The following is a 12,958-nucleotide window of genomic DNA, read 5'->3' on the forward strand; positions in this document are numbered from 1 at the left end:
GCTCAATCCCTCTCTCTTCTTCTTCTTTCCCTTTTTTCTGTGTTGATGTTTGCACAGCGTTCTGGGCGTGTGGCCCTAGCCACACTGTTGCTGGCCCAAATGCACCCAAACACACACACACACACAGCTCCCTTTTCTGTTTTGTTTTTCTTCACAAATTAAATAGCCAGAGCAGGGTTTCCATTCCTTTGTGGAAAATATCAGACTTCTAAATTATTATATGATATTTCTGAGCATGTGCATGCAAACACACTGTATTCACCACACACACCAGCTTCTTTTATACCTTGATGTAGGAGTGCAGGCTAGAATCCAGGTTTTCTTCATGGCACTTTGCAACAATGTGGACCAGTACTCTGTAGATACAGACCAACAACAATGATTTTATTCAATTGCTTTCATTGTTAAATAATATCAAGAATTGCTGTATTTCTCTCTTTGTTTCACTTTAATCACTGGATGAACTTATTGTGTGAGTCTGGATTAATTATAGAACAAAGTAGCAATTCAATGACATCAACAATAAAAGGGAAGATACTGACTCAAACAGAAATATAAATCACTACACTCTTTTTCTCACTCTGCTTTCATCACCTGGATAAACCCAGGACTCTATTATCAATGCATTAAGGACCTCTGTAGTACCACTGCCTACCTGGTGGTGGCAGTAGTGACCTCATCATTGTCATTCTGAGTCAGAACCTTGAACAGCTGGTTGAAGAGGACTGGCAGAAATCGGACTATCACTGGGATTCTCTCCATGCTGAGGAGACCCTGGAGAAGGATGGGAAAGAAGCGAGCGAGGAGGAGTGGGTGGACAAGATTGAAGCGTGAAAAAGGGGTAAAGAAGAAACCGTGAAGGGGCTGGTAAAAGTCTGACGTGCTGACACAGTGTTGAACTCATTAGGATGTGTAGCAGTGTTTGGTAGTTAAGGCTCTGGCTTTTGTCTCATTCGCAAGTACTGAGATTTGAGGAGATACAGCGGCTTTACTCTGACCTTCAGGCAGTTGAGGAAGTTGGAGGTAGGAGGTATAGAGAGGTCCAGCTCTCTCTTCTGGCACTGCTGGAAGAATCGGTTCAGGTGGGGGTCCTGACACAGAGAGAGGAATTCATGAAAAAATGAGCAGCTAACATCTGCGGTATTACTTAGTGGACTCTTTCCTTTTTAAACGACAGTTAATGCTGAAATATGAACTTCAGCACCTCACAACTATGTTGTTGAGTGATTCAGCCCTGGTTTTATTTTAGACACCTGAAATGGATTTTACAACGTTAAAGTGTAAAAGATAAAAGGTTTTGGGCTGTAATTGTTCTTTTTTTAAACACATTTTTACATATATGACTGTATATTTACCCTGTCTTATAAGGGACTTTAAAGCCAGTTTATTGTAGTGTAAGAAAAAAGTCAGGCATAGATGAGATTTAGTCAATTAAGAAACTGCTGTGCAGGGTTTCAAACATCCCAGAATAGCAAACTGCACAGAAACTGTTCATTTCCTTTTTTTTATGTGCCACGCTACATTACCACATTACCCTTTGATGCTGATTGTGCATTTGGGGCTCGTGTTTGCAGAAGTTTGGAAGGTGCATTTGTTTTAGGGATATTTAATTGCTATTTTCATGTTCATTGCCATTTAAAGGAGATAACTCAGAGAGGACGCTTGACTTTGACAAGTCACTTTAGCATTTTCAATCATTTCACAATAGCACTGTGGTTGGAACAACAGAAAGAAATCCTTCCAACCATCTATTTTGTTTTTGTTTGGTTTTTTATTTCAATCACAATACACACTGAATACATGTACATTCAGTGTTATGTGGGACTATAACCCACCCCAAAACATGCCGATCAAAGAGTGGGCATACAGAAGTTCTCACCAGGTCGTCGCAGTTTCAAAGCCAGAAAAAAGGAGGGAAAACCACAGAATCCCAAATGATGGTCGTACCTGAGTGTATACTGTGGATATAACGTTGGTGGATACTTTAAAAATAGGCTTTCCTCCATCAACCCATTTCATATCTGCTCCATTCTGTCAAGAAGAGAAGAGTTTGTGTGTGAGGACTAAAAATATCACACTAATCTATCACACGGTGTAATGTTTAATACACTTCCCTTTAAAAATTAATGCTACTATTAATCAGCAAGGTTTGCAATATTTACACACTCCTTTCGCCTGTCTCTTACCCTCCTATTTTTGCCCTCAGTCTCACCTTGGTGTTGCTGGCTTCCTTGATGGCCAGATATCCAGGAGGCAGGTTGCAGGAGATGGGGATGTTGAACTCCTGAGATGACACGCGGCCTTCTTTGAGCAGAGGCAGCCAAGAATATCCCACTAAACAAACAACATAAACAAAAGAAATACTGAATAAAAGGCAAAAAATAACAACTACAACTACTACAGGCTGGAAAACTACCAATATCTCACCTGGGGTCTCCAGAGTCTCTTTCCTCTTTGAGTTTGTCTTAGCATTAATGTCACATGTGACATGGTAAAAGGAGAAGAGAAGATGGTGCTTTTCATGAAGGTGAGTAGGAAGCTCAATCTTCACCTGAAGACAGAACAGCATTTAATGATTTATGTGCTTTAGGAAAGACCTTTAAACGCGTTCTTTCTAAAGGTTGATAAAGCTGATCCACTTCTAGATTCTAATTATCTTTATGTGATGAATGGAGAAACAAATATGGTCTTCACCTCATCATAGAAGTCGGGGCTCTGAGAGTGATGTAGGACGGTGGAGCAGGCTGTTGTGGTAAAGACTGGTCCTCCTGGTTTGCCATAGATGCACTGTAAAAACAGCAGTTTTCCATGATATAAAGGACTTGAATGGAGAAAGAACGAGTCGTGTAAAGTATGTCAGAAGGCGTAACTTTCTACCTTTAAGGGTTTTTCAACCTCTTCATCTGAGCTACGGAACTCGACGTAGACCGAAAGGTTACGAGCCTTGAACAAGAGGACCATTGTGATGTTAATGACTAAATACGTTCAAAAGGATTGCACCGTAGCAAAACACGAAGCATATAAAAACAAAACGAAAAACTTTATTTCAGTGTCGTGGTAAATGATACTAAGGGGCATACCTTAGCAAAGCTCTTCTGACTGTCATACTTGAGATGCTTAGGGTAGACGTAGATGTGGTTTTTGTAGACGCGATGTGGCTGAATGAACTTGGTGGTGTCCTGTGCAAACTCCTCCACCTCCACTGTGGGTTGGTGTTTAGTCAGGTCTTCAAAGGGCTTCACTGGTATATAGGAGGATGTCACACAGTCTGAAAGAAAAAGATGTATGTCAAGCGTAGAAAAGAGAAAGGGATGAGGAAAAGAAAGCAGAATGGGAACATGAACAGCAGACGTACTAGGATGCTCCATTGGAACATAGTCTAACGCGATATCCAGCGTCCCAGGAATAGTCTGTAGTTTGCTTGTCTTCTCAGCCCTGTAAAGATAAAAGTTTGTGTAAAATGTGGATCCAATCTTGGAAAACTATTTGCAGACTACTTTGCTAAAGCCTGCAAGCTATCTTACCTCTTGTACTCAGACACCAGCTTTATCAGGTCATCTGTGGAAATCTTGTTGCTCTCCTGTTTGAAAAGAGGTGAGAAACGAGACTCTCGGTCCAATGCTCCATGGTTGTCCTTAAACACTGACCTTTAACGGGAAGAAAGAGATGTAAATTACCAATGGATGAGGAAAAGATTTTAGGGGAAGTTCAAAAATATTATGAATACCGGCACTAACCTGACAGACCAGGCAAATGGCATTCTGTACTTTCCCAGTTTACTACAAAACTGTTTGTTGGACTTCAAAATCTTCTGAACAGTCTGTTCAAGACACAAAAGCAGAACCATGTAGAGAGGGAAATGTTAACAAGGTCCTGCTGACATTCCTGAACACTACACCTAAATTCTAGCTGACCCTGACAGAGTGACAGACTAAATCAGAGGTTATTTAATACAGTAACTCTGGCAGCTGCTTGGATGTCTGCTGATTCACTTAGCCACTTAAACAAGGATCGCATGGAGCCCTGGCCTTGGGGAAAGCCAGGAAATGTCTAGGATTAATGATGGAAAAACATCATTCCTGAACTATCTAGCTTGACTGGCATTCAGTGATGAAGATAACTCGTCTTACAGAAAAAAAAAAACAATTTTGCAAATGTCAATCTAAACTCTTTTACTAGATTAAGGCATTTTCCTTACAATAACAGCATGTCTCATGGCCCATTTTCCCAGTCTGCATTTAGATATAAGACACTATAAAAGCTTTAGCTCTCTGTTATTGATCAGAGGTTGATATAAATGCGGTATGAAGTCATATAAATACTGATTCAAACAGTTAGAATGAACAGAAAGGCAAAAGTTTGTTTCTGACCTTGCTGGAGTCTGTATTCTTTGTATAAGCTTCAGTTCCACAAGCAATATTTCCCATGAGCACTTTCTCCACTCTTGCGACCATCACTATGTCTGTGTGGGGGTTGGTCACTGAGAAAATGGCCTGCAGGGACACCAATGAAGAAGCATATTACAGCCTATGTACATAGTAAATACAGAATAAGTAATGGAGAAAAAAAGCGTTATTTTCCCCTTTTCGTCTTATATCTATAAAACCTAACTTGGAGTAATGTCCTCGTACCTGTTTGGGAAAGCAAAGCCAGTGCTCCAGGTCCAGGCTGAGGTAACAGTCACCAGGCTTCCTCTCAGCAGGAGAACACAAGCCATTTTCCTGACCTCCAACCTCCGTATCCGGAGCCCCCGTCCCGTTACTTAGGCCTCCGAGCATCTGACGCACTGCCTCGTGGTTGAGGTCTACGTGGAAGTCTGCAGATACCTTCCTCCCTTCTCGTATATCCAGTAGAGCCAGCGAAACGAAGAAGGGTTCAATCTAGTGGTGCAGATTCAGCACAGTTATTGCCTGCACATTTATTCAAAAAGCAAATTTGACAAAGCTTCACTCAGCATAATATGTCTTTTAAATGCCTTTGGAAAAAAACACTAACGTATGTCGATATGTTTTATCCTGTTTAAAAGAAAACTGCTTATTAAACAGTAACACAATAAAGCAAAATGAGTGTCTTATGCTCACATTAGTGACCGGTCCCGTTTCACTCTCGTTGACGCAGCCTTGTAGCATGAGGTTGAAAGATCGGCAAGTTGCCATAAATCTCCTGCCAAGCTTCTCCTCAAAAGGACGCACTGGTGTGCTTTCAGTGGATGAATGTTCACTTCGTGGGCTTCTCAGAGCCTGTGGTTAGTGAAACACAATTTACTCGGAGGCCAGCTTCATTTTATTCAACTACAAAGTGCAGCAATGCATAAAGTAAAAAGTAGTCTACAGTGGTTATAATGTACTCATTTGTACTTACGGGAGTGTCTGGATCGAGCGAGAAAAGATTCAACCTCTCTTCTCTTCTGGCGGAACGAATTCCTTCATCTGTCTCCGAGATATACTGCGACAGGAAAGATGGCAGGAAGTCAGAAAGAGGCAGTCAGAGAGCAGTTTATTGCAAATAATAGCTACACTAATGTAATTTATGATATCTGTAAATAGAGTGCTTTTTTCCACTTTTGCTTTGATTTGAGTGTTTCTAGCATATTCTGGTCACCTGAATTTATAGACTGCAGTTTTCTTGAAAACAGATACAATTACATTAATGTTTCTTTTCAGCCTGATAAAAATCACAACAAGTTTTCTTCCTCATAAAACCAGCATGCTTGCACTGACAAGTTTGTTTTCTGCTCTTCTCCTAAAGTCTCAGTATGTTTTTCAGTGTATTATAATCACCAGGTGATGATCCATGCACATAGAATATGGATCTGTTCATGAAAACATGCCACCACCGGTACTGAGACACTTGGATGTATACTGTGCACGCATGTACTGTTAAATATGATAATACTATGTGTTGGTAGTCGTAGCTGAGTTATAACACTGACTAAAACATGTGAGCCTTCGGTGCAGCTAACCTTTGCTAGCTCTGGATTGATGCCGTTCTCTGTGGTTTCTTCATTTTCCTGCAAACAGGAGTCACTTAACGACAGGTCAAACACATCTGCAGAGAAAACAAACACAATCAGGACACCTGAGAGCGACTTTTATTTATGACTGATGGCTGACATCATTTAGTGGTTAGGAAAGTTTATCTAAGCAGGGAATTTTATGTTACAGATCATATAACATTTTCTTAAATAGCAACTCACTGGTCTAAATACACACCAACCAGAGTCAGCAGGCATATACATCTCAGAATAAAATATGACTCAATTTGTGGTATTCATGGATAATAAGGCAGGCAGGCTTCTGGAGAAATATACCCTTCAAGCTGCCTGAAGCAATTTCTCCTAAAAGCCAGGCTGAACAAAAGGGCTCATTAATGTTAGGTTAACACACACCCACAGCCTGATTTAGAGGCAGGCTAACAGACCACAGAGCCATGACGGCTCTGGGCATTACATCATACCTTCACTTTTCACTGGACCAATTTTTAATACCCTATCAGTGTTTTGTGTTACGTTACAGGCTGTGGATCCATGCTCTGCCTCTCACACAACTGGCACACAAGGATTGTTAATCACCACATCTGATGCACTGAACCAAGGTGGAGTCACTTTTGGGTATCAGATTAATTTCCTGAAAGTGATGGACTCAGTAGAAATTCCCCATTAAGGTCATGGCAAGATGACGGACATTATTTAGTCAGACAGAGAGAAAAAGGTTACACTTTCTGCTGACATCGACTATAAAATTGTGCCCATAATTTATCCAGATGCTGGAATTATGCAAAAAAAAAAAAAAAAAAAAAAGCTTAATTCTTTTACATGAACTCTTTCTCACCCTGCCGGTGTTCGTTGAGTTCCAAGCTCTTGCGGTCTTGAGCTGGTGCTTCAGGAGGACTGATCTGTAGGATACGGGTCAACGTGCTAATCCACTCCTCCATGTCCTGCTCGCTCTCTGCGGCCAGCACAAAGTACGTAACCTCGTTCATCTTCAGCTCAAAGGCATGTTTCCTTAGGCGGTTATTCTTTAGGGAAAGAATGAAAGGCAAGGAAAATCTGGTCAGGTTTAGTTCTCGGAAAATGCTATACGTTTTTGCATCTACATATGTAGTTTTTGAATGTAGGCCATTTTACTGTGTGTGACCGTTCCTAGAGGCACATTTTTGAGTAGTGAGCAGAGGGTAATGTCAGTAGGGCTTTTCATTCTGCTTTATCCTAATAGGTTTTTTTTTTTATTAATAGGTGTTCGAGCACAGGGCTTTTTAAATTAAAGCTTAGATCACACAACTATAATATAAGCAGTAACCTGCAGACTGAAAATTGATGGTCAAATGTAGAAGCCCTAAAACTCCATTTCTTGGACTAACTTGATGCTGGTTCCAAAAGCAAGTCAGTCCCCAGAGAGATTAGTTAAAAATGTTAAAATACCCGGTTTTACAGCAGCTATAAACATGTTTACAGGCTATAAAAACTGTATTGTTTTTAATTCACCTTTTTCTATTGTTTTGAGGCCTGAAGCTGTGAAAGCTAAGGGCGTGATTGCTTATGTCATGGTCCTGAGTCTGAGGACTCAGTGTTTTGTGTTTCCTTATGCTTTTGTTCATTCCGAGTGTGTATTCTGTTGTGATTTTGCCATTTGTTAGGTTTCTGTTCTTTGCCTGCCTGCTCCCACTTCTCTGTGTTCCCTCTGTCTGTCCATGGTGTTATTGTGTCTGCTCATGAGTCTGCCTGTCAAGTTCAGTGTCCTGTCTGGTTCTCTGTGTCTGTTAGTTTCCTGCTTTATTGTGAAGGTCTCTGTCTGATGTGAGTGTGTTCAGTTTACATTTCCCCTGTCCCGTCAGCTCCAATTTCTCCCAGCTGTGTTGCCCTCCTGTCTCTCATCCCCTGATTACTGGTGTGTGTATTTAAGCCCTATGTGTTCTCCTGCCTGTTGGCGGTTCGTCTGTATTACTCAGTGTCAGTCTGTGTATCCACCGTGTCTTCTCCCTGCTGTTCATCGTCATCCTCCTCTGCTCGTTTTCATTCAGGTTTGTGCTCTGTAGTTTAGTTGTTTCCCAGTTTAGTTTAGTTCGAGCCCCGTTTGCTGTTTGTCCACATTCTTTTGTGTTCAATAAATCACCTTCACTTCTCCACGACTGCCTGCGATTGGATCCTCATTTATTCCACACGGCTCGCCTCGGCAGCCGTGACAGCTTAGGGCCCGCCATCATTTCATGTCATTTTTTAAACCTGGATTGCTTTGGCAACTGCACTAACAGCCACTGGATACATACATGAAAATATGAAATCGTTTGTAATCATAAACTGAGTTGAACCCACAATACAAGCGTTGCAGGGCATGTCTGTAGATCATCTTTGGACTGCAGCATGCGTTTTGTTATTGCATGTCTGCACAGGTAACCTTGCTCTGGTGCTCGCAATTTATATACAACAAAGTTTGAAATATATAATTAATTATATATTAAAATAATTATTTTCATCATTATGAAATGCACAAGTTCTTAAAAAATGTAGTAGCATTATTTGCTAGCATGTCCACATTATGACTTTTAAGTCTAAAAACATATTCATACTTTTCATAACAGAAATCATTAAAATAGATTATTTAGGTGTTTCATCCCTTAGAATTAACACCTCCTGAAGTGTGAGGAAGTCTGGCTCTAAGCTTCTGTCCTCGATGGAGGAGATCAAGTATCTCGGGATCTCGTTGAACGAGCAGTGATGAGAGAGAGGAGCAGACTGACAGACGGATTAGTGTACCATCTGTAGTAATGTGGATGTTGTACAGGTCTGTCATGGTGAAGAGGGAGCTGAGCGAAAACTGACGCCATCGATTTATCAATCCATATATTTTCCTACCCTCAAGTATATCCAGAAGCTTCAAGTAGTGACAAAAAACTGAGACTGTGGAGGCAAGCAACAGGAATAAGCTTTCTTCGAAGGCTGGCTGGGCTCAGCATTAGGAGCATGCTCATTCGGGAGGAGCTCAAAGTGAAACTGTTACTTTTCCTCCCACCAAGTGGAAGGAGGCGGCTTGAGAATATGGCCAGAGTGCCTCCTGGGTGTTTCCTACATGAGGTGTTTCAGGCATGTCTAAATGGGAGGAGACCCTGGAACAGACCTAAGAAACGCTGGATAGATTAGATCTCTCAGCTGGCAGGAACACCTCTGATTGCCACCAGAAAAGCTCAGTAGAAAGAGGTGTGGGCTCAGACTGCTGCCCCTTTGATCCAGACCACAGCAGATACACAGTAGAAAATAGATCAATAGATCAATAAATATTTTATTACAGTTTCTCTACATTTATACCTTCACCCATATTTGTTTCTGTTATTTTTACTGTTGTAGCAAAGGCAGTAATAGTGAGCAACCTGTGATCATGGCAGGTTGTGCCATGGTGCAGCTTTATGTCTGGAAATACCCCTAAATCAGTCTATAATCTAATAGAGAACATTTTAGAGTGCAGATGCTTTTTATCTATGTTCTTGCTGCCTTTTTTCTTTTGTGGTAGAGTGCATGTACATGTAGAATGCACTAAAGCCTACCTGTACCACACCCGTGCATGAGTCGAGGAAGATGCACCCTTTTGGTTCCTTTGAGATCTTTTCATCTTTGTAGAAATTCATGATGTAGGAGTTATCTGTTAACTGGGTGAGCTGGAAATACCTCCTCTTGAATGACTGTCAAGACAGAAATATGATTAAAATTCATTTCCTTAGCTGAAGTAAATGAATAAGAACTTTAACAATGGGATAATGTGGATATTTTCTCATCGTGTTGAAAAGTATGTCACCAATTAAAGTCCCAGTTTAATTTCTAACAGACTGTAACAGTTCAGAAAATAAAGTAAAACCATTTTGGGTGGAAAAAAAAGTGAAAAAAGACAGACAGAAATAAAATGCACGTGGGCATGAAAATAGATAACATCCGACACTTCCTCACCCGAACAGTGATGCTATTGTTGACTGTGCTGTTAAAGTTCCCTTTATACAGCCAACCCGAACGAAACACACCAATCCCTCCGCCTCCCCCACCACCACCTCCACCGCCCCCTCCTCCTTTGGATGACGACAAAGAGGTGGTATCCTGCAAAAACACAACAATGACTGTGATCAGTCAAGGATGCATTAACTGTCCATTCGTTCCTCTGATAGAATGGAGCAGATGATCGATACAGGAAAGGAGAATTTCTAGACTCCTTGAATCCATCCAGTTATGCTCATAACAGCTTCCCACTGACCTGTAAATATAACTAATCTTGCAAAGTCCATTTTAACAGCTTTTAGGCTGCAATAAACTAATTTAAACATGAGCCTTGGGATGTAACCAGTATGTAATGGATTCACTCTCAAAAGCATTTCAGAGAAGAAGATCATCATTGCTGACCTCATCCTTGTCCACATCTTCATAGTCAATCTCAAAAGAGTGGGATGGCAGCTTCTCTGCTTTGTACAGTTTCCTAAAAGGAAACAGGGAAAGGTCAGGAAGATGGACAAAAAATATGGCTCTCTGGCAATGAAATATACCAACGAAAAGGGGAAATGACTTCTGGAATTAATTTAATGCGCTGCACTTGAGTTGTGCAAATGACTATGGGTGGCTGACTCAGTTCCATCGTTTTCTGTCAGGAGGTAACAATGGGCCGTCCCCTTACTCAGTCCCGCTCCACTGATTTTAAAGGATGGCCCATCTTTGTGTGCCAGCCACAGGGCGAAATGCCTTTGTGCGTGCGCCGTGAGCTGCAGACAGCGAGGCTGCAATCCGTGCTCTTGGAACCGCCCTCTACTAAAAGTCACAGAGTCGTAAAAGCTGTCCGACAATTTCTCGTGATGGACTATGTTTAGAAAAATGCTGGTAATTGTGGGCTGCCCACCGGAACAGGAATGCTAATACTGTCCAGCACAAATGAAGATCGGTCCAGCGGTGACAACCGCACACATACAGTAGCTGTATAACTGTACTCTGGCTCTCAGCCTGTAGTTCACTTCAACTTCAATCTTCAATCTGTGTGTGTACCGTTAATGTTTGGTTAAGTTGTTCGCTCAGTAAACAAACAACATAATAGTTATGTTTGCCACTTGTAAAATGACAGGACAAATAAACTTTGTGGAATGTTCTTTTTGCAACACTGTACTTGTGTTTAAGACACGTCTTGTTTGGCAGCTCATCCTGGATGTCAGTTCAGAGGTCATGTGAACTGAGTGAAAGAATATACAGTGGCAACCCATGGGATAGCATAGGGACATTCCTGTGGCTGAGAGCAGTAACAGCAGGGCCGCTCTGGGTAAGTCTCACTGGAACTGACAAAAGTCAGTTTGACAGACTGACAGCCTGATTTAAATAAATTACTAACTGCTTGAATGGATGTGGCCGGATGATTGACGTTCAAAATAGCGACAAAGGGAAGTCTGAAAGTTTGTATTTCTTAAAGCTGAACGCCCTCACTCTTCAACACGAACTTTTACTTCACTTAACACTGGCCACCTTCTTGTGCTTCCTAATGACCTAATGGCCAACTACGGGTAATAAATTGTGGTTATCGCCAGTGTTAGCAGCTACTTATGGGTCTGCGTGTTCATGAGGAAAAAACTCAGCACATCATTAGTCAAGTCAAGCAAACCTGAAGACACATTTCTACTTGATATTATTGTAAAGCAATGCACAGAAAAATCTAACTAAAAGTAAAATTTTGCTGTATGGAGATTTAATAAGAGAATTTTAATAACAAAGTAGAAGACGTACATCCATCAAAGACATTTAGCACTTTTTTATGCTACTAGAATGGCAATGTGATGCCTTCACACTTCAATAGTTTTACAATAACATCCATTTAATATAACAAAATGTTCCGTTTTCAAATGTTAAACATTTTCTGAACAGAGCTAAAACCTGAGAATAAAACGCACAAACACAGTTTGTCCACAGTGTTTTACCTTGGCAGCAGCCGGTAGTCTCCGGCGTAGTCGTCATACTTGAAATGGACCACATTTAGATCAGAGTTGTAATACTTGCAGGCCTAGAGGAAAGGATGAAGATTAGGTTTAAATATTACATTTCCTAAATGATGGCCTTTCAGGGAAACACAGACCTGGAGCAGCTGAAATATTTACAGACAATGAAGAAAGCCGTACAGCGCTACATGTCATTAGATTTAAATAATAAATGGAACTAAATCAAGACTCTTTCCCTGGGGATCTTGAATATAAAGATATCTTTACATGTCTAGTTCAATCAGTTTGGCTGAACTGGTACTCTCCCAGGGAGTGTACGGTGCAGTGAAAGTCACAGACAGAGCCTGAGGTACTTTCACATCCTGCCTGCAAGTCGAACACCGTGTAACTTTTCTCCTTACTCCCCTTTTTAAAAAAGACCTTGAACATGTCATAAATTAACAAATTATAAATATAACAGACAACTTAAGGGATAAAATTTTTAGCTGTATACACGCACACACACACAAAGAGTCAATTGCACATGCTAGTCTTCAGTGAGGTGTAAGTGTACTGTCTGGGGAGTTTCCGTCTTCAGAGACACTACTTCTCTACTAGAGGATCTGAAACAAGCACTGATATCTACACACACATCTGCTTTATTTTAAAGTCATGGTGAAACCGCTCTGCTGATATCAGGATGGCCTACTTTAAGGTCAGTCTGAAATGAAAGACCTAACCACCATGAACCTAAAAGACATCACTTAAAACCACAGGGTCTATAACTGCGTCTGGTACACTTAGACGTACAACTTACCTGTCTGACCAGCAGACATTCAGCGTGGAGTTCTGCCCCCTCGGGAACAGTTGATTTGACAGTGCGTCTCTCCTGAGGCACTGTAGATACCTGAAAGAATAAAGGGTAGATAATGACAGGTGGTGGATGGGATACCTTACTTCAAAATGTATTTAAAATTACTGCATGATTTTAAACTTTTCTATACAGTAAATCCCTCATGTACAGAACATGACTAAT

At 41.0% G+C, this 12,958-nt stretch overlaps 1 protein-coding gene across 1 annotated transcript in view; it reads right to left on the reverse strand.

Moving 5' to 3' along the window:
* dock10 (dedicator of cytokinesis 10) overlaps positions 1-12,958 on the reverse strand; it is a gene marked incomplete at its 5' end in the record, with an annotated part of 64,447 nt that overhangs the window by 16,853 nt on the left and 34,636 nt on the right. Inside the window, 23 exon segments of the mRNA XM_042218079.1 lie at positions 287-356; positions 656-774; positions 999-1,091; positions 1,948-2,031; positions 2,213-2,334; positions 2,428-2,551; positions 2,695-2,787; positions 2,878-2,943; positions 3,081-3,268; positions 3,356-3,435; positions 3,525-3,647; positions 3,738-3,820; positions 4,371-4,493; positions 4,632-4,880; positions 5,082-5,240; positions 5,362-5,445; positions 5,963-6,048; positions 6,831-7,017; positions 9,538-9,672; positions 9,935-10,078; positions 10,379-10,451; positions 11,926-12,008; positions 12,740-12,829. Coding sequence (XP_042074013.1) covers positions 287-356; positions 656-774; positions 999-1,091; positions 1,948-2,031; positions 2,213-2,334; positions 2,428-2,551; positions 2,695-2,787; positions 2,878-2,943; positions 3,081-3,268; positions 3,356-3,435; positions 3,525-3,647; positions 3,738-3,820; positions 4,371-4,493; positions 4,632-4,880; positions 5,082-5,240; positions 5,362-5,445; positions 5,963-6,048; positions 6,831-7,017; positions 9,538-9,672; positions 9,935-10,078; positions 10,379-10,451; positions 11,926-12,008; positions 12,740-12,829 — 2,658 coding nt within the window.

The sequence above is a fragment of the Haplochromis burtoni genome, unplaced genomic scaffold (genome assembly GCF_018398535.1).
Source record: "Haplochromis burtoni strain Fernald_Lab_line unplaced genomic scaffold, NCSU_Asbu1 Contig_15, whole genome shotgun sequence".
NCBI classification, from domain to species: Eukaryota; Metazoa; Chordata; class Actinopteri; order Cichliformes; family Cichlidae; genus Haplochromis; species Haplochromis burtoni.